The following is a 26115-nucleotide window of genomic DNA, read 5'->3' as shown; positions in this document are numbered from 1 at the left end:
GTAAACATACTGCTGTTCAAAAGTGTGTTTTGTTTTAGAAAATTAATTTGAAAAAGAATTATTCTGCAAAGACTTAATGTGACAGTAAAGTTTTTTATTTCAAATAAACACTGCAGACTAGAGTAATGGCTGCTGAAAATTCAGCTTTGCTATCACAGAAATAAATTACAATTTAAAATATATTAAAATAGTAAATGGTTCTTTTAAATTGTAAACATATTTCAGATTTTTTTTTTTTTTTTTTGCATTTTTGATCAAATACATGCAGTCTTGGTGAGCATAAGAGATTTCTTTCAAAATCATTAAAAATTCTTACAGATCCTAAATTTTTAAATGGTAGTGTACATCACATTAATGAACTAAAATGGGTTATAAATGCCGTATCATGATTTCAAAAGCATGCATTTGTGCATTTTCACATGTGATTGCTGATTGTGTATCCCTGTGTTTCTCTCCCTTAGTTTGAGGACAGTGAAGATGACTTTGATAGGTTTGACACTGACGATGAATCATCTTACCGGCGGGATTCTGTCTATAGCTCTGTCACTCTCCCCTACTTTCACAGTTTCCTTTATATTAAAGGTAAATAGTTGCCCACTCCTCTCTCAACACCTCTTTCTTTATTATGTTTGTTTGATTTCAGAGCCTGCTAGAGAATGTAATGAAACTCATATTACTTTCTCTTCTCCAAACATTTTTGCTGTTAACTTGAAGGTGTAAACGTAACTTTTGTAGCTTATTTCAGCTATAGGTGCATTGTCTATCTTTGCTTTTTTATGTTATATTTTTTAAGAAATTAAAGTTTCCTCTTAGATTGTTAGCAAAATTTATCACCCTGTCTACACTGAACCTGTTGCAGCATTTCATTAAGGGAAGTCTAGACGCACCTATGACCTTTGTCATCATCACACGTGTGTTGCAGGTGGCCTGTTGAACTCCTGGAAGCGTCGTTGGTGTGTGCTGAAGGATGAAACATTTCTGTGGTTCAGGAGCAGACAGGAGGCGCTCAAACAGGGCTGGCTGCTGAAGAAGGGCGGAGGCTCCTCTACACTCTCTCGACGCAACTGGAGACGCCGCTGGTTCGTCCTGCGACAGAGCAAACTCATCTACTACGAGAACGACACAGAGGAGCGGCTGAAAGGCATGCTAGACATGCACGAAGCAAAGTAAGACCTCAGGAATGCTCAAAGGTTTCAGGTCATAATCAATGTGATACTGGAACTGTAGTGCTACAGTCATGCTAAACTTGTCAATCAAAAAGACAAATATTGTATATAAAATGATTTTCTTTTAAATCTGTTGCCTAAAGACCTGTTCACTCTAAGATTACTTTTTTTTGTTTTTTTTGTTTTGTAGGTGCATTGTCTATCTTTGCTTTTTTATGTTATATTTTTTAAGAAATTAAAGTTTCCTCTTAGATTGTTAGCAAAATTTATCACCCTGTCTACACTGAACCTGTTGCAGCATTTCATTAAGGGAAGTCTAGACGCACCTATGACCTTTGTCATCATCACACGTGTGTTGCAGGTGGCCTGTTGAACTCCTGGAAGCGTCGCTGGTGTGTGCTGAAGGATGAAACATTTCTGTGGTTCAGGAGCAGACAGGAGGCGCTCAAACAGGGCTGGCTGCTGAAGAAGGGTGGAGGCTCCTCTACACTCTCTCGTCGAAACTGGAGACGCCGCTGGTTCGTCCTGCGACAGAGCAAACTCATCTACTACGAGAACGACACAGAGGAGCGGCTGAAAGGCATGCTAGACATGCACGAAGCAAAGTAAGACCTCAGGAATGCTCAAAGGTTTCAGGTCATAATCAATGTGATACTGGAACTGTAGTGCTACAGTCATGCTAAACTTGTCAATCAAAAAGACAAATATTGTATATAAAATTATTTTCTTTTAAATCTGTTGCCTAAAGACCTGTTCACTCTAAGATTACTTTTTTTTGTTTTTTTTTGTTTTTTTAGAAATGTTTGATTTGAAACAAACAAAGAATAATTTATTCTATGTATGGTTATTTATTTATTTCTCTTTCATTTTGTGTGGTTTTATTAGAGAGATTATTGACGTAACAGGGAAGGAGAATGGGATTGACATTGTCATGCCAGGGAGAACATACCACCTTGTTGCAGAAACTGCAGAAGATTCCAGGTAAGTGTGTTTGTATGCTTCAAGCCTTGATGTTATTTCATAAATGTGTAGAACTGTTAAACTGAGGTTTTTAATTAATCTCTGTGTTGTGTGCAGTCATTGGTTCAGCGTGTTGAGTCAGGTGCACATGTCAACAGAACAGGAAATTCGAGAGATGCATGATGAACAAGCAAATCCTCAGAATGCTGTGGTAAGTATTACACACACACACACACACACACACACACAGTGACAAATTTGCAGACAGCTCGTAAGATATTTAGAAAAGATGTTTGTTTTTTATAGGGCACATTGGATGTGGGAATGATTGATTCTGTATGTGCCTCTGACAACCCAGAAAGGTAAACACAAACACACACACACACACACACTTATATGCACCCTTTGTTCTCACCCTGGCTTGTTTTTTTTTGAAAGAAAAACTTTAAAAGGCAGTTTAGTGGATTTGAGAACTGCACTTTTTTAAAAAAAAAATTTTTTCATACATATAGTTATTATATGATAAATTATATATTATATTACGTTTTTTTTTTAATTGCAGCATTATATCTAACAATTGCAACATTTTGTGATTATGACTTTATATTTCGCAAATTGACTCTGTTTCATTTTTGTCTCATTTTAATTTTTTACTACACTTTGTGTACTATGAATATTGTTGGCTCTATCACAAATTGCTTGTGATGCTTCTTATTTGTAAGTCACTTTAGATAAAGGCATCTGCGAAATTAATGTTTAAACGTAATCACCAAATCTTACCATTTTAGTTTTTCTGTGGAAAATCATACAGTCATGTACAGGCATTAAAATATTTTAAATGTTTCTGCTTTTTTTCTCTATCCAGGCCAAATGCCTTTGTTATAATTACAGCCCATCGTGTGCTACATTGCATGGCTGAGTCAGCAGAAGAAATGCATCACTGGATTACGTTGCTCCAACGCACGAAAGGAGACACACGTGTGCAGGGACAAGAGTTCATAATCAGGGGTGAGAGGCCACCTACTCAACAATTCAAAAGTCATGCTCAGTTATTTATGGACTGTCTGAAAATTATTTTAACATTCAGTTCATTTTTGCAGTAATGCAGTTATTTCTAATTGTATGAGGATGATTCATCACTCTTCCTAATCACTTTTCCTATTCTGATTATTAAATTTGACTTTATATTATTTTATTTAATATTTTATCCATTTTTGAAAGCTTAATATAAAAATAGTGTTAAGAATGTTGGCTGTTTAATTATATGTGTAATATGTAATGCATACTTGACGGTTAGTTGTTGAAGAATATGGTTATTTTATTTACTATTTGGACAAATAAAGAGTAAAATTGCATGTTATAATGTTCACTTTCAAATCAACAGCACCCTGTTAGGAAGCCTTCAACTTTAAACTGAATTTAAATGCAAAATTTGAAAATGTCTCTGATCTCTTCCTGTCCGTTTCTCTCTCCAGGTTGGCTGTATAAAGAGATTCGGGGCAGCAGTCTTGGGAATCTTAAGCTGAAGAAGCGCTGGTTTGTGCTGACTCACAATTCTGTGGATTATTATAAAAGCTCAGAGAGAAATGCTCTTAAACTGGGCTCTTTAGTGCTCAACAGCCTCTGCTCCGTGATCGTTCCTGATGAGAGATTCTTCAGAGAGACTGGTTAGCACAGTCATATACACACATAAACAACAAACCAACCAAACTTTAAATTTTTCTCAGACTCTAACCTATATTTGTTTGTGTCTAGGCTACTGGAACGTGAGCGTGTTTGGTCGTAAGCATTCATATCGGCTGTATTCTAAGCTGCAGACGGAGGCTAGTCGTTGGGCCAGCGCTGTACAGACTGTCATCGACAGCAAACCGCTTATGGATACACCCACGCAGCAACTTATACAGGACATCAAGGTAACACACACATATGCACATACATTCATGTTTTTGTAACATCATTTTCTTGAATTACTGTTGTAATCATTTGATTTTAGGAGAACTGTCTGAATTCGGAGGTGGTGGAGCAGATCTACAAGAGGAACCCAATACTGCGTTACACACACCACCCTCTACATACAGCCCTCCTGCCTTTATCCTATGGAGATGCACAGCAAAGCTGTGAGTAAAACACACACACATTCTCAAATACACCCTAACCTTCATAAACACTGTATATGTATGTTTTTAGCTGACAAAGGGAGAAGTTACGGCACGCTGCAAGCTGAGGCCCTCAAGCTCTTCAATGTTCTTCATCAGCTAGAGACTGAGGACAATCCCATCCCTCAGATTCAGGGGCTCCTGCAGACGGCTCATGACCTACGACCCCTAAGAGATGAACTCTTCTGCCAGCTCATCAAACAGACAACACACCACCCAAAGCCTGCTGGCCCCGCCCACATTTGTGGCTGGCGAATCATAGCTTGCATGTGCTGCACATTTAGCCCCGCCTCCAGAAGTATTCTTAAATACCTGAAATTTCACTTCAAAAGGTCAGTGAGAATTTTGTGTGCGTGTGTATTTGGAGTATTTTGTTCTGACTGACATAAGGTTAAAAGAGAGAAATGAGATAATATAAGATAATTTCTTGCTTACTGCATGCATACTGCACAGTACATAACCACACTTGCATTTATAATATTACAAAATATTTGTATTTCAAATGAATGCTGGTCTTTTTAACTTTCTATTAATCACAGAATCCTGAAAAAAAAGAAAGAAAAAAAGAGTTTCCATTCCATCACGGTTTCCATAAAAATATATTTTGCAGCACAACTGTCCTTCTACTAAACATTGATAATTAATAAACATTGTATTTTTCATTGAATCTTTATATTTGCTGTAGTTGTTTTTGTGTAAAATTTTTGACAGTCTCATCAAATAATAAGATTTTAAGGATCAACATTAAAATAAAAAATAATAAAACACTAAAAATGAAATATTTTAAATGATACAAGTATATTTAGACCTCAACATTATAATGTACAGTATAAAATGGATCATTGTTTCACTTAAGATTACATGTAATAGTGTTATTACATTTTTTAGAGTTTAAAAAAAAAAAATTGTTTTTAACTTTAATTGAGCCTTAGATGACAACAGAGGTACTCTAAATAAAAAAATCACGGAAATACACAACTGATGAATGAAAATGTTCTGATATATTCTGCATCCTAGAGGGCAAGATTTAACCATGTCACAGCTGATTAGACTGTGACTGATTTTCTGCTCAGGACACGAGAGCTGTACCCAGGCACCGAGATGGAACGGTATGCTGGCTTCTCCCAAGATGCCTTGCGGCACGTGCGTGGACGCGAATACGTTCCTTCACAGGAGGAGCTGAGGGCCATACTGAGCAGACTGGAAATGACATCGACAGTTTACTGCCACGGTGGCGGGTCCTGCAAAATCACCATTAACTCGCACACAACTGCAGGAGAGGTACGTAAACACATCCACACACATATACATGTGAGCTGCAGAACCACGTTAACCTGTACATGTGTGTGTCTGATGGTCTCCAGGTGGTTGAGAAGCTGCTGAAGGGTCTCTCGATGGAGGACTGTAAGAACATGTTTGCTTTGTTTGAACACAATGACACTACAGACCGAGCCATAGAGAGCAGGACTGTGGTGGCCGATGTCCTCGCTAAATTTGAGAAGTGAGTCTCACTTCTCGAATTACCATCCCCTACAATTATATACATATATAGAAAGAGAATTTATAAAATATAAAATACTAAATATATACAGTTAAAACCACAATTGTAGAACCATAGAACACTTAATCTGATGTAAAATGATTTAAAGGTGCTATAAAATTATTTAGAACTTTGCCCTCTAAAAACATGAGAGGCAGAAAGTGCTTTCTGATTGGCTAAAAAAAGAGTGGGTTGCTCCTCACCGTTTAAGGCTGGTGTTATTTCTGTTAGGTACTCTAGAGAGATTGTATGCATCATATTACACAGAAAATCATTGTTTACAGCACATTCTATTTATTTTATTTGGCTGTTGTTTTTTTTTAATTATCTGGGATAACATTGTGAAATTCTCTCTCACTATTTCTCTCATTCAGGTTGGCAAATAAAGGACAGGAAGGAGAGAGCTGGAAGTTTTATTTCAAGCTCTTCTGTTTCTCAGAGCCTGAGAGCGTTCCTGCTGACAGTGTGGAGTTTGCATTCATGTTTGAGCAGGTTTGATCTGGCCTAAAATCACATAAAAATAGGGCTTTCGATCAGTTAAAATTGTATTCATTTAATTAATCGTATTAATTGTTTAATCACATACACATATACATTACATTGTGTCAGCTGAAAAAATGTTTAGTAATTACAAAAAGTGGCTTTAAAAGTCACTAATACTATATTTGTATTTTTGATGCGTGTGCATATGCAAACAAATGCGTTTTCTCACTGTTTTTAGAATCTTACATTTATAGCACCACATTTATTAATATGATGTGTCATGACTGTAAAAAAATGTATCATGAGTTCCCTGCATTCTGTTCTATTCTGTTCGTTACACAGAAATACACACTTAAAGGGATAGTTCACCCAAAAATGAAAATTCTGTCAGTTAGTCACCTTCAAGGTGTTGTTCCGAACCTGTATGAGTCTCTTTCTTCTGTTGAGCACAAAAGAAGATATTTTGAAGAAAGTTCCAGAAGAAAAGTTCACAGTAGCCATTGACTTCCATAGTATTTTTTTCCATACTATGGAAGTAAATGGCTACCGTCAACTGATGAGCAACTTTTGTGCTCAACAGAAGAAAGAAACTCATACAGGCTTGGAATAACTTCAGGGTGAGTTCATGCTGACAGATTTTTCATTTTTGGGTGAACTACCCTTTAAGTATGCATGTACATAGTTTTTAATAATGAATCTAACAGATCTTTAGACTGATTTCTTTGCTGTCAGTGTTTCACAGATGCAATTTCAATGTCTCTTTCTCTTTCTCTCTCAGGCCCATGAAGCTGTCATTAGAGGTCAGTATCCCGCTCCAGAAGAGACTTTGCAATTTCTGGCTGCTCTTCGGCTTCAGTATCTGTTGGGAGACTACACTACCCAGAGTGCCTTGCCTGAGTTGGAACAGGTGTTCCCTATGGACCGCCTGCATGCTCGAGTACAGCAATCCGCACAGTGCTTTGCATCTGCCACGCCATCCACAGAAAGAAAGAGGGGTAGTTTTCTGGAAGGCACGCTGAGGCGGAGCTTCCGAGGGTCACTGGGGCGACAGCGACAAGGGGAGGGGCCTGCAGCCATAGAGGCGTGGCTGCAAGATGAGAAGGCGGGGCTGAGAAGTTGTTTGGTGGAGAAATGGCGTAAACTGCAGGGGATGGAACAGGACCAAGCCATGAAAAAATACATGAGTCTCATCAAGGAGTGGCAGGGATATGGATCAACACTGTTTGATGTGGAGGTGAGCACACACACTCACACACACACACAAACACATGATCCATCAGCAAAGCAGTGTCGCTGAACAAGTTCTTTCTGTTCGTCAGTGTGTAGACGGTGTGTATCCTGGAGAGCTGTGGTTGGGCGTGAGTCGTAAAGGGGTGTGTTTGTACAAGCGTGGGGAGGCGTGGCCTCTGGAGCTATTTCCCTACGAGGTCATTCTGTCCTTTGGTGCACCGCAGCCAAACATCTACAAGATCAGCGTGGAGGGACGAGAGCTGCTCTTCAACACCAACATGGTACAAACTTTCCATATTTACTTGCATGCTTCCACAGCAAACAACCCTAAAATTCGTCATTTTATATTAACTTGTTGCCTATATTGTTATATTACAAACTTCCACTGTGGATCATTTTAGATGGAAATGACCTATTCAGTGAATTAACTCGAGACTCACTCCAACCGAATCAATCTACTCATCAGTGAGTTTTTAGCTCGGGAATTGCAGCTAAAATCAGTCCATTCGTGAAGGAATCATTCAGGGGCGGTTTGTAAAATCAGTTTAACGGGTTCATTGAAAATAAAATCTGCTCAAAAATGATTCATCATGAATCAGACAACACTATCATGTCTCAGAGTGATGGAATGGCATTTTTTTTAAATGTAGTGGAATAAAAATAAGATCTAATGCATACAAATGCAGTAAAGTGTTTCCCAAAATAAAAATGATACAAATACTTGAAAAATGTTCAGTAACAGACTAATAATGCTTTGTCAGAGTCCACCATTGCCGATTAGTAACTACCCATAACACCCAAGTTTTACACAGGAGAACACTCCTCACAGTTACTTCAGAAAATATTAAAAAAACAGTCATTGTTTTATTTTATTTATCTGTTTGTTTATTTTTTGGTCATTATGAAGGTCTGAATGTTCATGTTTCTTCCAGGATTATTTTTGTTAACTAAAACCATAAAAACATTGTTAAATTTATTTTAAAAAAAATGTATTTATAAAAAATGTGTTAAATAAAACAGACATTGACTGAAATAAAATATATAAATGTAACATTTTATTTTAGATAGTTGCAAGAGCAACATTTCTCACTTTTGTTCAGTTTAACTTAATATAACTATAAAATAAAAAAATATAAAAAATAAAAATAAATTATAAAAACACAAATGACAAAAATAAATAAAATATATATATAAAAAATTAAAACATTCTAAACATTCATAAAAGCTATAACAGTATATCAATGATACTAAAATAACACTGCATTCCTTTGTGTTTGTCTCTGTAGGTGATGGACATTGCAAAGCTCATGAAGGCGTACATCAGTCTAATAGTGAAGAAACGTTTCAGCACTTGTCAATCCATCAGCAGCCACGGCAGCAACTGGTGATCTCTCACTCCTGACAAACACTTCAAATAAATGTGCCTTTTTTGAGGTTAAGTGTCAGCAAACCGGACAGTTTAATTACGAATTCACAAAAAAGAGTGACCCTTCTATGCAAAAAACCAAAGACAATATCATGAGACACTTTCACGACAGACACTACCATGTTCCCACAGACACACTGAGTTGTTGTGCTTGAAACTGTGCCACACATACATGTCTGTTCACTGAGCCCCATATTTTACATTGTATTAACATTTTAAGTCCAGTCCAGTTGCATTTCTTTGGAATTCTGCAGGCAGAAAGTCCAGTCCAAAATAACCAGCACTCAAATCCAGTGCCTTTAAAAAACACACACAGAAATATACACACATGTGCAATCACACAGAGTGCCCTTTACGTCTGTTTAATATGTGCAATGTTTATAATGTATGTTATATATTTCTGAGGAGCTGTATATTTTATAAACCTTTTCTGTTGAACTGCAGGATTGTGATAATACTATTGGATTTACTCCCCTCTGGTCCTGTTATTTTTCTACTGTAAGCCTGTAAAAACACTAAAACAACAGGAACATCTTTCTCATTTTGTATCTTTACTGTGCATTCGTTTATAGGCAATAAATATAACAAAATTCAAAGACTCTTACATTCATTACAATGTTCATCCTCGTTTGCTCTGTGCAGTGCAGAACGGGTTTCTCTGACAGAAGAACTTCTCATTTAACACTTTTTACATCTCTGGGACATCTGAATGAAATCTTTTGTAGGCTATGCTAATCAGCTAGCATGAACGCTGGCTGTAATCAGAAGTCATGAACGCTGGTCAAGTTTCTAGGACAGAATCGCAATGTGCCCAGATGGAATTAGTGAACTTTTTAGTATTCCTGTGATGATTTGCATTTTCGGTGTAGACTTGAGCTGCTTAGGAAGATTTTTAATGTGCTTACAATGTTAAAAATATTTGTAATTATTTCACTCCTAACATTTTCTATTACATTTATATCAGGCTTAGTAAGCTTCTGAAATCGCTCATCCAGGGCTTGGTATCTTAAGCGCACAATGGTTAAAATGCTTACCAGCATCACAATATAACCACCAACTCCATTTCTTCATGAATTTAGCTTGAGTCTAGACTAATAGTCCAAAGTCAGTTAGTTTTTTTGCTGTAATATACGCAACATGAGATGTAGGGCACTTAAGCATTGACAGATGACAGTGTGTAAGATCTTTCTGAGGGTCATTTAAAATCAGGTAGGAATAGAATAAATTGACACGGATGCTTACAACAGTAAAAGTTAATGTTTGTTCAACTTTTGCAATCCTTTGAGTTTCTCCACTAGTCTCCACTAGAAGTCTTTCGTTTTCAATGTCGAGTAGTACAGGAGCTGTATGGCGTTCTGACTGTATGCAGAATATTCAGATCCAATTTGAGCTTCGGACGTGTTGAAATTTTCAACTAATTGCATCTAGAGCACATGAGACCGCCTGTCCAACCACCCACAATACCCATTGTGGTGGCAAGTTTTACACAGACGAACACTACTGACATTTCCCAAAATATTTAAATAAAAACAGTCATTTTTTTTCTTCTTCTTCTCTTCATTTTATGGAAGCCCAAAAAGGTAATTGCAACTCACAATTCAGACCCTTTTTCTTGCCATCCTGAGTTTATATCTCACAATTCTGAGGGTTTTTTTCTCACAATTTGCGATTTTTTTTTTCATCAGAATTGCGAGCTATGAACTGAGAATTGTGATAGATAAACTCGCAATTCTGAGAACAAAAGTCTGAATTGGGAGATGTAAATTTGTAATTTGAAAGTTAAATATCAGAATTGTGACATGTTGCAATACCTTTTTATTTTTTATTCCGTGGTGGAAACAAAACAGAATTGCGAAACGTAAACTCAGAATTCAGAGGGAAAACTCAGTACTGCGAGAAGAAGAAAATGTGAATTCTGGGTTTGTCTCGCAATTCTGAACTGAGACAAAAAGTCGCAATTACCATTTTAATTTTTTATTCTGTGACGGAAACGGGCTTCCATAGCATTTCACCTCTGCTTTAGCTTGTTTCCTATAGCTTTCTAATAAACCTGCCATATGTCAATATTGTTGGCTCTATGACAAATTGCTTATGCTCTGTCATTGTACGTCTCTTTGGATAAAAGTGTCTGCTAGATGCATAAACCTAAATCATTTTTTGGTATTTAATTTTTTTAAACATTTTCTCAACGACTTTTGCTACCCCTTTGCAAATTTTCTATACTACTTACTTGTGAAATCAATGTTTTCAGCAGCGTTGTCGTTATCTGTGCTCATTTGTTTTGTATGGATATGCATTCATTTATTTTTTTACCATGGTGAATAAGCAAAGGGTAACTGCTGCTTCACAACCAATTTGAAAATACCATGCGGCTGCCACAAGGGGCAAAATGTAACGATCGCACGCGAGTCTGAGATAGTGGAAATGCGGCTTAATGTGAAAAGGTCTGTAACTGTGGTACCTCTACATTATGGCAGATGAAGCGTAATGAACAGAAGCTGTGATAAGCTGTAGTTTATCAGTACTGAAATGATTAAAACCCTGAACATAAAAACAGTTAATTAATTCGTCTAACAGCAGTAATACATTTTGTGTGCATTATAATTTTTTTTATAAGTCTGTGTGTGTGCGGAGAGCTTTGCAGTCTTACTTCGATGCTCAAAGGCTGAACTTCAGGCTGGAAACACCTGTTCAGTTTGCAGTACAACATAATTCTGTATTCAATTCAGTTTGTGTATCTTCTAAAGTGGTTTTCTAGTAAGGCTCCTCCCAACACTGAGGCTCCTCCCACTAGTTAGCCACACCCACAAAGGATGTTCGATTGCTCCCTAAATGAGTTTAATTTGGTGTCAAACTGACGTGACCCTAACGACCAGCTCGCCTGAGCCTTGCTCCTGCTGGGAGAGGTCAGAGGTCACGTTCAGGCACATGGAGAGGAGGCGAAGGGGGCATCGAGGCGATGACTCCAGTCGGGTGGTTTGTGAGTGTGTGTTGGAGACTGTATGTGTGTGTGTGAGAGGCAGCCACAGGTTACGGTGCGGGCTGTGTGTGTTCTCCAGGTCTCGGCTTTTATCGTAGTTCTGGACGTCCCAGAAGAGATTAACAGCTCGCCAGCGCATCAGCACATTGTACACAGCACCACCTTCATGAACAATCAGACCTGAAACACAAACGTATTATTTGCACATGTAAACACACTTTTAGTAGGGCTGGGTATTGAAATAGATTTCATGATTCAACTAGCTCGATTACGATTTAAATTCAATTTGATATTGATTTATTTCTTTGTATGTATATAGTAGAATACATATACATTTTTCTTAAGGTAAAAAAATCTATCCAACCCTTTCAGTTGGTACATTACTATGATATTAAATTAACAACAGTTTAAATTATTACATTTAATTGCTATTTATTTTTTGGATATAATAATCAACACTATATACACAAACATTTAAATTGGGCAATTGAACATAAGGCAATTTTTATATTTAATGATAAAATTAAATGTATCTTTCATCAATTAAATATTTACTCCAATTACACTGAAGAAATATAAACATTTAAACTAGTGGCTATCATAAAAACAAACATACATTAAATATCATTAACAGGTTAAGTACAAATATAAAGATACAGTATCTCACAGAAGTGAGTACACCCCTCACATTTTTGTAAATATTTTATTATATCTTTTCATGTGACAACACTGAAGAAATTACACTTTGCTACAATGTAAAGTAGTGAGTGTACAGCTTGTATAACAGTGTAAATTTGCTGTCCCCTCAAAATAACTCAACACACAGCCATTAATGTCTAAACCGCTGGCCACAAAAGTGAGTACACCCCTAAGTGAAAATGTCCAAATTGGGCCCAAAGTGTCAATATTTTGTGTGGCCACCATTATTTTCCAGCACTGCCTTAACCCTCTTGGGCATGGAGTTCACCAGAGCTTCACAGGTTGCCACTGGAGTCCTCGTCCACTCCTTCATGACAACATCACGGAGCTCCTCCACCTTCCGTAAATTTACACTGTTATACAAGCTGTACACTCACTACTTTACATTGCAGCAAAGTGTCATTTCTTCAGTGTTGTCACATGAAAAGATATAATAAAATATTTACAAAAATGTGAGGGGTGTACTCACTTCTGTGAGATACTGTATATAATATATTGCATATATTTTTCAAATGCTCTCTATAGAGTTTGTTCCCTAACAATCAAGCTATGGACATAAAAGGCTTCTCTGAGGTAAATGTAACATTGCGTGACATTGTTTACAAGCTGTTACTTGACATCTTTCTGCGGTTGAAATGCTGATTGAGCGATTCATGAGACACGATACATTTCAGTAAGTTTAAACATACCTTCTGCTGTTCATTCGTGAAATAAAAGGAAAGAAACGTTCCGCTTAAACTTGGGCGGCTGCAGAGATCTGTCACCACATTAGAGCGCCAAAACAACATGTATTATTTGGATTTCGTTATATAATTGATCGAATTTGAAAGATGGTACTTTGTTTCAAATCAAAAGTAAGAAAGCACAAAACTTAGAGCGATTATTAGATGGGAGGTGCTACAAATACATTTTAATGCCATTTTAACGCATCAATTAAAAACAGTATAGACAACCCTGATAGCACACGTACATCACGAAGACGTGACGTCTGCATGAGATTTATATATCATCTGAAATCTGAATAAATAAGCTTTCCATTAATGTATGGTTTGTTATTATAGGACAATATTTGGCCGAGATACAACTATTAGAAAATCTGGAATCTGAGGGTGCAAAAAAATCTAAATACTGAGAAAATCGCTTTTAAAGTTGTCCAAATGAAGTTCTTAGCAATGCATATTACTAATAAAAATTTAAGTTTTGATATAGCCTATTTACGGTAAGAAATGTACAAAATATTTTCATGAAACATGATCTTTACTTAATATCCTAATGTTTTTTGGCATAAAAAAATCGATAATTTTGACCCATACAATGTTTTTTTTTGGCTATTGCTAAAAATATACCCAAGCGACTTAAGACTGGTTTTGTGGTCCAGGGTCACATATGTCAAATAGACGTTTATTAGATGTCTTTAAGATGTTTATGATATAGAATGTAAAACTGAGATCTTACAGACATCTGTCAGATGTTTGTACATAGCATGTGCTTTCCAGATTAAGCGATCTTTACCAGAAATCTTGCAGACGTACGTGCTATCTGGGAAGATCGATCTTGGGATTTAAGAATCGACATCAGTTCATCGAAATGAAGATTGATTAAAATCAATTCATTGATATTGTCGACCCAGCCCTACTTTACAGGGTATTTTAAGATTTGTCAGCCATAGTTAAACCCTAGTACCCGCAAAATATTCATATTAGCTTGAGAAAATTGCGTTGTATAGGACTAATGTGGTTTGAGTGCATAAATGTGTCTCACCGATACACACAAGGTCCATGACTGCATACATGCCGTAACAGATCTGGAACAGGATGTCACTGCGTTGCCATAGTGCCTCTGGGCTCAGTGCTGACCACAGCAGCCATGATACACTGGCCAACAGGAAGATGCCACCCAGCAACACTGCAATAACCTGAACCTTCTCCACCAGAGTCATGGTGACAGTCTGCCACTGGTAAAACATACAAACACGGTCACCAATTCGTGCCACAGACTGAGACTAAACGCTAAAGTACACTACACGACTTCAAATGAACAGATTTTAAAACACCTGGCATCATACACTTTGTAAATGGTCACAGAGAAAAACACTACACGACTGGGTCATGAAATGCATTACAGCCTAAATATGATCACAAATGCGATAAAAAATGCTGTTTTTAATTTAAATTCCAGCCACCATGGGTGACAGTCAAAAACAACAACAAACAAAGCACAAGCTGTGGTGTCCGATTTGCAAACAAATGTCTCTGATCAAGTTAATTTTATTGAGTCAGTCAAAACAAAATAGTCAAACTACGACTATAACGATAACGAAACCTAGTAGCGATGTTATTGGAATCATTTTAGAATCACTTTTTTCCTGCTGATGAATGATAAAAACATTGACAGCCATTCAGAAACAATTCACCCGAATTGAAAGCTTGAGCATTTAAAGCAGCAGACAAAACTGCATTGCAAGCCTATAATAAACAGAACACTAGAGTCTGTTGGTATGGACACTAATATAGTTATCGTTACAGTTATCTTTATCATTTTTGGTGTGAACGGGACTTGACCTATTCAGTAAGTGAAATGTTCAGAGCCATAACTGACTCCCTCACTGAATCATGAATCGTTAGTGTGATGTACACAATATATTAGACTTACGTTTTTCATTATGTTGTTTTTTTAAACAGCCATAAATATTCTTTCGAGTAACATTTATATGGCACAAATACAATTTGAATCACTAGAGTGACAGCTTCAAATGGAAACTAACGCACATCTGAATAACAATTAAATGTAATTTGTAACTGTAGTTGGCTCTTAAATGCTTCATTTTTAGAGTCATGTTCTTAGTCCAAAGCCCTGACCGATATATCATATCTCAGTGTGTATGTGTGTGTGTGTGTGTGTGTTTGTTTACCTGTTGTGGTGGTTTGATATGTATAGGCAGGATGTTGAATCTATAGTTGCAGAGTTCACAGCTCCAGGAGCCCTTCTCACTGATCCACTTGAGCAGACACTGCTGATGAGCATGTCGGACAGATCCGGCACAGCGGCACGGGCTCAGCAGCTCCCCCTACAGCCAATCACAACACACACACCGACATGTCAATCAGCCAATCAAAAAACAAAAAAGATAAAAGACAGATTCAGCTGAGCTGATGATTCACTGCTGTATGATTGTTTTATTGTACGCATTTGCAGATGAGTTGAGCATTGAGGTTGTGGAACCTTGAACAATGGGGCAGATGAGCTGTTTCGTCTAAATGAGGAGAACATTTGGAGTGAATGAAACACTATACACATAGAGAGAGATTCATCTCTGTGAGTGGACGGGAAATGATTCATCTGTGCATTCATGAATAATTTCAGAAACATTCTCATTTAGAACTATAATGAGTCTGAAAGAGTGGAACACATTCACACACACTTACAGATACACAAACACAAGGCGCCTCGAGGAAGCACATTAGCTGCAGGAAGTGAAGAGCATTAGACATGAATGGTGCAGCAGGTATTCTAATGGATCTCACCATTTCTCACACACACACCACACTGTCTGTTTAAAGCATTAAGAATCATTGAGGTTTCCGATATTCTAATAATTGCATTAATTATGTAGGCCTATAATAAATGTAAAAGGTGTTTACAAGGTTTATATTTCTCAGACTGTCCTAACACAGCTGGATTTATGAACTGCTTTGACTGACGTAGGACCAACATCAGGATGGGACAACCAAATTTAGAATTCGATTACTGGCCTCGCACCAGACTTTATCTCAAAAAGGACTCTCAGGTTCTCCAATTCTTCTGTTTTAACTGAATCACAAAGTATAGAAATAAAAGAGTTGGTGATGCTGCTTTCAGCCATTATACTCCATGCTGCTGGAACAACCTTCTGGAGAGTATGAGATGTGCAGAAAATATTTTTATAGTTTTTATAGTTTTAGTTTTAGAGTTTAGAGTTTTAAATCAAAATTACTTTTTAGCCTGGCTTTCTTGTAATGTCTTATAACATTGAATTATCTCTTTCATGATTTTAGTACTTGTTTTTTTATCATTATTTTTCTCTTTATTCATATCCAAGTTTTGTTTTATTTCTTTTTTTATTTTATAGTTACCTGTTACTTGTTTATAGTTATACCTTTTGTCTGTCAAAAGCACTCTGAACTGCACTGGTTAGTTTGAAAATATATTTTTAAAAATGTGATTGATTGATTGATTGATTAATTAACCAACAGGAAGCTGAAACTGAATTGAGAATTTACTGAACTTGTAATTCAAATAAATTCAACACAGGTAGAGCATTGTAGGAAATGAATTTCTGCTCCACAAAACTTAATTTATTGAAAAAGATGAAAAAAAAAACCAAATTACTATATTAGGTACATTTTTAATTGTTTAATATATAACACTACATATTTAGAAATATACAATATATTATAAATTATGCAAAATATTTTAAAAAAAATTACAGTTATGTACATTTTATTGTAATTTTATTTATTTTTTTAATTGATTTTATTTTTTATTGAATTAGAATTTAAAAGGCTCGGTTCAATTCTGAATGGCGCACAATCCTGGCAACAACCAAAGACGTCGGTGTGACGCGTATATACATAGACCGACAATAAATAACGCAGACGGAACGAATGAACGGCCCGACTTCACCTGCTCGGCTCCTTGAAAGCAGATCCGACAGCCTGGAGTCGGGATGCAGCTCTCGTTGCTGCAACTGGAGCCCACCGCTTCGGTTTTCCCCGCGCTCTGCCCGACGATGTCCTCGGCCGGTGTGTCCGTCCCTGGCCGCGTACCCTCCTCGCTCTCGATCTCTGTGATCGATGTTTGATGATGAGCTGCCGGTGTTTGAGCTCCAGCGCCCGACTGCAGGTCATCCTCGCTGAGCTCGCCATCGCTCTCCAGCACCGTTTGGACCTGAAACTCTGCGGCGGCGACGGTAACGGTGGCGCCTCCCGGTGGCCCGTCCACCGTCTGCACGTGCAACGGACCCCCCTCTGCGTGCACATCCATGAATGACGGCACTGGGATCAGAATGAAATAGCAAAATTAGGGGTTTGAGTTCTTACGGGCCTCTGTCAGATTTTCCACAGCTCTTCTCCCCTCTGGGACGCATAGGTCTGGCCATTGATCTGCGTCTCAAACCGCATGCGTTCTCAGAAAGGCACTCGCTTCTGTTTAAAGTTGCAGATGTCCAGGCTGTGCGGCGCGATGTGCTCGCTGTCTCGTTGGCTGAAAGCAGCTTTTCCCCGGAAGACACATTTCCATCCGGGCGCGGTGCTGGAACACCGAGCAGTGAAGGCACGAAACTCGCATAACCTCACAGCCAACCTTCACAAAAGAATCAGATGTACCGGTTGAGTGTGTGAGTGTTGAGATAGCGAGTAAAGATGAGCGACGAAGCTGTTTCTGACGGGAAAGTCGTTTGGGTAACTGGCTGCTCTGTGATGGACCCGCGAGCCACCCGCCCCGGAGCCACGCGCACTTTGCGCTTATTGCCCTTTCCGAGATTTAGCCTACCATGGTAACCGTATACCGATTGGATAACGGTGGTCATTTGATAGCCTATTATCCCTAATATGAAATGCAATAACAGTCACACCTATGAAACAAATAAGTAGAAAGACTCTGAAAGTATCTTACGGGTGTATGATAGCCTACATTTCAAGTGGATTTTTAAACATTCAGTAGGCTATTCTATCAGTAAAGGAATTGTCATCAGTGCCATCTAAAGCTAAATAGCTTAAATAAAGCCTATAAAATATATTTTGGCATTTGCCTTTAGAGCGGTGATAGAGTTGACAATTTAAAGTGATTTAGACATTAACATTTTATTATTATTATTACGAAAGCAATTGAATTTCAATATAGTTCAATAATTTACTTATACAAAAAGGCTAGCTATTGTTGATATGCTTGATAGCGTTTTAAAAGAAACAAACAAACAATAAATACACAAGAAAAAAAGACAAGTAACAGTATTCTATTCCTTTGGCAAATTCAAGGTTATTATATTTTATTGGGAATATACATTTTATTATATATATATATATTCAGTGTTGGGGAGTAACGTAACGGAATTACATAATTTAATTAGCCTGCAAAATAAATGTAGGCTAACTGTAATCCGTTAGGGTTACTGAGAAAAATGTGTAAATATATTACACTTATGAAAGTGTTAACGATTACAAAGGGGGTTACATCTGAATATTTTCACACACATAGGCTACAGATTTTATTGATTTCTTTCCCAAATTGCATTGACTGCTCTAAAATATGAGACACCAATGTTTCAGGAGTTCAGTACACAGAACAGGAGACATGTTTATTTAATACTGTTTTATTTCCTTTTTGGTTTTATGCATTTATGCTTTAATTTTTTAAGATTAGGCCTAACTTTTTTCTCCCAATGCATTGTTAGATGCCTGTCTTAGCTATGCAAAGATAAGATTTGATTTTAAAAACAGTATCATATAGCTATTAAACTTGAAATTAAATGATTATAATCTTAATTCAAGTGACAAAGGATTTTGAAAGTCTGACAGTAATCAGTGTTGAGTCCCTGTAAGGTTAACCCTGTCTGGTTTAAAAGTTTCAATATGATTAAGATGAAAACATTCGTTAGACATTTAGAAAAGTAATCAAATGTAATCAATACATTACTTTAATAAAGTAATTTAAATAGTTACACTATTAGGCTATATTTTAAATAGGGTAGCTTGTAATCTGCAACCTATTACATTTTCAAAGTAACATTCCCAACACTGTATCTTATTATATGTGTAACCCTCCCCAGACCTTACAAGTGATGGGGAAGATGTAAAGAAGGGCAACAACTACAGTGTGTTTCGTTGCAAGTACAACAACATTTATTGAACACAAAAGGTATTTAGAAGTGGCAAAGAAACAAAAGGAACAAAAACAAAGTTAAACCCACTACAGACCATAGGGGTCCCCAATCATATAGAATGGCAATTCCTCTGCAAAAAATACACTAAATCACAGCACAAAATCAAATACCACTACAAGCGTCAAAACCCAACTCTCACTTGACTCAAACCACTACAAATTGCCCCCCCCTCACCTTAACAGAGTCAACCATGTGTAAGAAAATGGGAACCCCACTGTTGTTTGTTGGTTCAAACAAAACAAATACAAAACAAAAACACAATCTCACAATAAATTCAAGCCACTTCATCACAATGTAACATTTAAAGTCATATCTTACGACCCAACATCAAGCCACCAATATTTTCAATAAAAGTAAATGGCAATCATGCGTCATCTGTAAAAACAAAGAATTGCCCCTTTAAAATATTGGAATTAAAAACACTTAACACAATAACACATAACACATAACACACAACTTACAATAGAAAAGCTTAAAAATAAATTTCACATACTCCAATAATTCAATTAAAATCAATACCTGTGTTATTGAATAAATCTACTCAATTCTCTGAGGCACCGATCAGTATATCTCCAGTAAGCACACTATAAAAAATAAACAAACAAACACACTTTAAAACTAAACACACTAACTATAACCATGAGAGTGACAACCCTTACCTCCACAATTTACTTCCATACTGTTCACAAGGCAACTAGTTGTTTCATCTATCACACAGCCTTGAAACATGCCACACAGCTTCTCCTGCTTAGCACATGGTATCACAAAGAGGAAGGCCAAAAAGTTTGATTTCTTTGAATTACTGAAATAAATGAACTTTTCCACGACATTCTAATTTATTGAGATGCACCTGTAGAGCCACTACCAATCCTACCTGCACCCCATTACATATGTTATATATTTTCCAAATGAAAGAAAAGGAGTGGTAGGAGAGTAGTCTGAATTGGGTTCTAGCATCTTGCGCCAGTTCACACATTGAACTCATTGCGCCAGCCGCGAGTGTTTCGAAGTCACCGGGGTTCGCATCAGTTGGTTCGCCATTCTGCGTTCCACCGTCTTGTGCGTGAACACCGCATTCTGACCCATCTTCCTTGTGCGCTCGCTCATCTGTTCAGATGATGTCCTGTGAAGACAGCGATTGGTTCTTGTCTCAGACCTTCCCGGAAATGAATGGATGAGTGATCAACACAGTTAATAACCTCTACAGTGTACTTCCCCCCTGCACCGAGTGTAAACGTTCATAGTCGCATCCTTATGTAGCCCCTTGAGTGAGACACACTTTCCGTTGGTGGTTGTAGAAAAAAAACCTTAACGAATAAAACGTTAATTATATAAAAGACGTTTCTAGGTTTCTATGTTGTTTCTATGTTTTCCAATTTAATGGCATTATTCTGTTTAAAACAATTTGAACTGTTCCCAGGGAAACTGTCGAGGTGGGAATATGTAAATGAAGTCGCTGTGATTGGTCAAACTATTGCGTTCAGGTGTTTGCGTCATTTCTGATCTAAGCATTTAATTTAATCTGTGCATAATTTACAATTTTACTTATTTAACCCTCATGTTTTGTTGTGATTTTACTGTCTTTATTTTTGAATATCCTGTTACTGTTACTAAATCTGTACCAAGATACTGTATAAGTGAAGAGTCATCTCTTACTTTTCATCAAACAGGCCTTCAAAAGTTTAATTTTAGCTTTCCACAGATCTCCATGGGTGCCTTTGTCACATTTACTGGTACAAATGCAGTGCTGTTGCCAGATTTAAAGTTAATCAATTGATGTGGTGTTTCTGTCCCACAGGCATATGTGTGCAGTGTTTTATGGTTCCTCTGAGGTGGTTATTACTGTCTGGTTCTTGGCTATTGGCTTTATGTTGTGTGTTTCTCTCAAGAGTATTAGGTAGGCCTTGGAACATGTGCATAACTTGCTTACCACAGGTAATAAAACTGTATAGATCCAACTCCTGGTTGGATTTGTCTTTACTTAGAGGTTAAAGCCACTGTTTCTTTTACTTTGTGATTTTGCTGTAAGCATGCCCTATAGACCTTAGTCAGGGTAATAGCGCCTTATTTATTTTTTGACCTGACTGAAAATAAGGCTGCGAGGGATAGAAGTACAGTGCTTTCAGTTGTTTAACACATGCCAATTGTTTATGTGATAAGACATATTTGGGGGGGGGGCAGTCTATAATACAGTCCAAGTCGTTGTAAAGACTGTAAGTGTATCCCTCCCAGCTTTGGTTTCATCCTTTGTAAAATCAGTATGGCGTCAACCCTGACTAAGGTCTATAGGTGAGAAAGGAAATAATGTGGTTTGCTGTGGTTTAAATGGATGTTAACTTGTTTAGTAGAACCTTAGTGACCTTAGTGAACCCATGTCAGAAGATGTTTACCATGTTTCCATAGTCTGTGCAACACATTAAGTCATTTTTGTTTTTGGATTTTGACAATGTAACAGCTATCTAAGCAACTGGAAAAGTGGAAATACAAGACATGAGAAAGATGAGAGATGCAGAGGTGTTTTGCAGAATGAAAAACAATAGAATCAGAATGTATGAGCTTTATTCAACAACTATGCTAGCACACACAAGAAGTTTGGCCAGTAATGGAAGACACAACAGCTAGAAATTGAATAATAAAATAAAATAAAATAAAAAATTGGGGGAAAATTAAGTGACAACATGTACATAGAGACAAAGACACAAGATCAGTGCCATCTGAATAGATCTGTAAATGTTAATGTAGGCTATAGATTACATGATAATGAATTTCAGCATCCATGCTTAAATTAAACAATCTTTTCAAGCTGATTTAAAGATGCACATTTTGGCTATAAAAGATTTGCTCTTGGATTTGACTGCTTTGCTTTCATACCACCGCTCACCAGCAGGAGGCATCATAACCACTCTAAACATTTTAATAAAGAATTTAGTAAAATTATTTCGAACAAAATAAATATTATATACCAAATATACAAATAATAATAATATAATTTTATTATATATAACCCTGCCATAGGCTAACAAATAGCTAATAATTATGAATATAAAATATTAACATAATAAAACGTGTAACATGAATAAAGTAGCATACTTTTCTCTTTTGATAATAAAAATATATAATCACTGTAATGCGTGAAAAATGTGACTGTATCGTGAATTATAATTTTATTGGCTTGCTTACACTATTATCTCGTAAAATAGGTGAGAATCTTTATATTAGATTATCCTTCAAAATGTGACGCAGAAAGAGCCGATGTGCCCCCCTCATTCCCCCGGGGTGTGTTTGATGGCACTGTAGGTCGTTGTATCTTCACACAGCTGCCGCTTTCCGTTACAGCCGGTGCGCGCGCGCACTGTCGCTCTCCACTGCGTTTGAACGAAGACCGAGGTCACGTGAGCGAGACGGCAGCGGCGGGCACGGTGGCACCGCAGTGGATACGCTGGCAGCTTCGCTCCTGTGCACCACTACAATCTAGGATCAGAAGGAAGCCGAGCGAAACCGAAAAAACAAGACCGGTGATGACGGGTCTCCAGTAACGCGTCTGCTCGCTGTCCATCCGCGCTCACACTCATGCGGTCTATTTTTGCGCCGTGAAATACACGTTTGACACCGTGTGCTCGGGAGACACAGAGAGGCACCGAGGCTCGGATGTGTTGGAGTCGCAATGGCAGACCGTGATTCGTTACCGCTGCCGTTGGAGGTGCGCGCGCGGCTCGCAGAGCTCGAGCTGGAGCTATCGGAGGGTGAGTAGTTGCCCGTTTGTCCGGTCAGAGAGGGAGAAAGTGAACGACAGAAGGAGAGATGAACGGGTCAGCGCGCTCGATACATGTATCAGATTTAAGTGAGCGCGTGTTTACGTTTGCAGAACCGGACAGAGCGGTTCCGGTGACCTTGGATGTGGACAGAAATGTGTATTTTAAGACATTATAACACACGTTTGATACGTTGCTGTTGGGATGTATAAAGGGAGATGCGTCTTTTGGAATTTCAAGTCTCTCTCGCTCTCTCTCCCTCTCATATTCCGTTTCCGTTCTCCATTCCAGTGAGCTGTTCATAACACGGCCACCGCCTTTGTGAATATATAGAGCACGTAAATCAGTTATAAGTGAAGAAGGTGTAAAGCATTGGGACATTCCTCTGGCTTTCCTTTGTTGTGCATTTTGCAAGTAATGTGCTTGGTCATGAAGTTTCAAACACCCAGTGTATTTCTCTCACTCTGTGATATTACATGAGAAACACATTTTATATGAGATACTCCTGTCATAGTTTTCTGGTCACACATATTGGGATGAATATGAAATGCTCAAGCAAATAAGTAAATAAATAAATGTACAAGCAAATAAGTAAATAAATAAATATACAAGAAAGCAAATAATCAGAATTCACGATGGTCATAAAAACAGCATTTTTATGGGTGCCAGTGAAAATGTTTTATGACCTGGCTTTTCAAACTTTTATTCCAAGGACCCCCAAATATAAGGATCTCCCTGTGAGGGACCCTCTTCCTAAACTATTAAGGTTTTAAATAGAATGTTTAATGAAGCTTTATATCCTTATGTATAAACAGACCTGTTTATACTGTGTGAGAAAACTTTAAGCGTGATATTGAAAAGATCAAAATTATTTCCTTTTATTTTTCATTGTACTAAAGCCAAAATTATTGAAATATTATCTGCAAAATATTTTATTGTATTAAGTATATAAGAGAAACATCTTTAATGATAATTCAAATTTATTTGTATAAAACTTTGCATAATAAATATATTTCCATAGCAGCTTTACAGAAAAGCTTATGAGCAAACTAAAAACTGTGTTGAAACTATTTTTGGGCACATGTACATTGCAAAGAAGGAGAGGTGAGAATTTAGAAATAGATGTATAACAAAATTATGTGAAAATGCATTTAGTATAAAATCATTTTCTCTATTTCTTTTTCACTGACCCCCTAGAAGTCTCCCTGGGGGTCTGTGGACCCCATTCTGAAATCCCCTTCCATAGAGGTCAGAAGTCTGCTCCACTTTTTGGACGGCGTCAAGGAGAGATAATTGTATTTCTTATTCCTGCAATGTGAGAAATATGTTTTTACAAGTACAAATATTCCATGTAGTTTCTCATTTCTAAGCTGCTTACAAGAAAGGAAAACCCCGCTTTTATAATAATTATACAAGAATGGGAAAATAGTTTAAAATAGTTTCGGATGAATGTCACACCATTGCTGTAATGAGTGGAGACTTGACCCTATTCATGAAGACAGTGGTGCCACATGGCCAGTGAGTGCAGAAGGGTGTCTGTGTTTTGTGGTTTATGTTTCATGTAGATTGCATCATTCCTCCTAACAGAGAGACCCAGAGAAGGATGATTCCCCTTATTAGGCCACATCTGCAGCCGTCCCTGTGCGCATGAGACTGTGCTCTGTTATTTTGTGTACTTCAATCAGATATTAAATAATCCATCATGATGTTTGTTCCAACACAAACAGTTCAGGAGTTCAGAATGTTCCCATTGACTCCTGACCCGGTCCAGTGAAACGGGGTAGGATACTTAAGGGGGAAATATTTCCCAGAGTAGGGCCTACCTTACGTTTTGGAGCTTTTTATTGTGTTCTTCAGACTACAATATTTCCTTGTGCATATACATCAGATGTGCGTCAGTAAATTAGCATATGTGACATGTGTATTCATAAGCTTGTCGTATATTACAATATCCTATTTGTGTGTATGGATTGGGGCATCTGTTGTCACTGTTCTGTTGCTTTGGCTTCTGGCCTAGTTTCCACGCATGCTGTCATTTGATTGGCTTTCTTGCCACAGGCAATTGTTTCATTGGTTCACAGTCTCTCATGCTGTATTCAGATTGGCTCTGCGAACAAAGGTTTATGGGGGCAGAAGAGTCATTCTGGAGGATTAGGGTCTTCATCTGATCAGAGTTACATATACTTACACTAATGCGCTCATGCAGAATATAATCGTGTATTTATGTGGTCTGATTTTGATAACTGACAAGTGTCTGTCATAGTTTTATTAAACCGATGATATGACTACTTTTTAAAGAAACTGTTTTAATAATGTTGCTGTTTCTGGTTTATTATGGATCCAAAAAAATAATTCTGATTCTGTATATTCTATTATATCCTCGGTGAGCAGCTTTGTTGGAATGATTGCAAACAGGAGGACTGTGTGTAAATATGGGTGTGTTAGAATGACATTTTTACCTGTGTGTACAGGTGTCAGCACTGGCACAATTCTTACTGTTTACATGTGGGATTCTGCAGGGCATTAAGGTGTTACAGCAGAACGCATTGTATTGGCAATGAAAAGGAAATATACGTTATATACTTGTAAAAATAAAGGTTCTTGGGTAAATAAAGGTTGGCATCTTATGGTTCTGTGAAGAGCCTTTAACATCAATGGATCCTTTCCATTCAAAAAAGGTTCTTTATAGTGGAAAAAGACCTTGTTCTTTTAAGAACTGTTCACTGAAAGGTTCTTTGGGGAACCAAAAATGGTTCTTTTATGGCTTCGCTGTGATCCCCCCTTTTGTAGCATTTCTTTTTAAA

At 37.4% G+C, this 26115-nt stretch overlaps 3 protein-coding genes across 6 annotated transcripts in view; 2 read left to right on the top strand and 1 right to left on the bottom strand.

Moving 5' to 3' along the window:
• The window catches only part of LOC107749189 (unconventional myosin-X-like), a 33377-nt gene extending 24403 nt beyond the window's left edge, over positions 1-8974 (top strand). Inside the window, exons 26-41 of the mRNA XM_016564290.1 lie at positions 462-582; positions 923-1166; positions 2052-2147; positions 2244-2337; positions 2433-2488; positions 2992-3134; positions 3602-3793; positions 3882-4039; positions 4120-4243; positions 4314-4614; positions 5356-5563; positions 5647-5783; positions 6197-6314; positions 7084-7539; positions 7625-7816; positions 8822-8974. Coding sequence (XP_016419776.1) covers positions 462-582; positions 923-1166; positions 2052-2147; positions 2244-2337; positions 2433-2488; positions 2992-3134; positions 3602-3793; positions 3882-4039; positions 4120-4243; positions 4314-4614; positions 5356-5563; positions 5647-5783; positions 6197-6314; positions 7084-7539; positions 7625-7816; positions 8822-8923 — 2742 coding nt within the window. The 3' untranslated portion in view covers positions 8924-8974. The remainder of the gene's footprint in view (positions 1-461; positions 583-922; positions 1167-2051; positions 2148-2243; positions 2338-2432; positions 2489-2991; positions 3135-3601; positions 3794-3881; positions 4040-4119; positions 4244-4313; positions 4615-5355; positions 5564-5646; positions 5784-6196; positions 6315-7083; positions 7540-7624; positions 7817-8821) is intronic.
• Positions 8975-11098: 2124 nt separating this feature from the next.
• LOC107749139 (E3 ubiquitin-protein ligase MARCH11-like) lies at positions 11099-18122 on the bottom strand. The gene is made up of 4 exons (XM_016564235.1): positions 17303-18122; positions 15552-15707; positions 14402-14594; positions 11099-12121 (listed from the first exon to the last, which is right to left on the bottom strand). Exons 1-4 carry the CDS (start codon positions 17660-17662, stop codon positions 11811-11813), a joined length of 1020 nt encoding a protein of 339 aa, XP_016419721.1. The 5' UTR covers positions 17663-18122; the 3' UTR covers positions 11099-11810.
• Positions 18123-22887: 4765 nt separating this feature from the next.
• LOC107749093 (disco-interacting protein 2 homolog C-like) overlaps positions 22888-26115 on the top strand; it is a 38073-nt gene continuing 34845 nt past the window's right edge. For all 4 annotated transcript variants that reach the window (XM_016564145.1, XM_016564143.1, XM_016564142.1 and 1 more), the window contains exon 1: positions 22888-23302. In XM_016564145.1, coding sequence (XP_016419631.1) covers positions 23224-23302 — 79 coding nt within the window. In that variant the 5' untranslated portion in view covers positions 22888-23223. The remainder of the gene's footprint in view (positions 23303-26115) is intronic.

This window comes from Sinocyclocheilus rhinocerous, unplaced genomic scaffold (genome assembly GCF_001515625.1).
Source record: "Sinocyclocheilus rhinocerous isolate Xijiao unplaced genomic scaffold, SAMN03320098_v1.1 scaffold919, whole genome shotgun sequence".
In the NCBI taxonomy this organism is placed as follows: domain Eukaryota; kingdom Metazoa; phylum Chordata; class Actinopteri; order Cypriniformes; family Cyprinidae; genus Sinocyclocheilus; species Sinocyclocheilus rhinocerous.
Note: the sequence above shows the minus strand (reverse complement) of the source record. Positions and strands in the feature narration are given on the sequence as shown.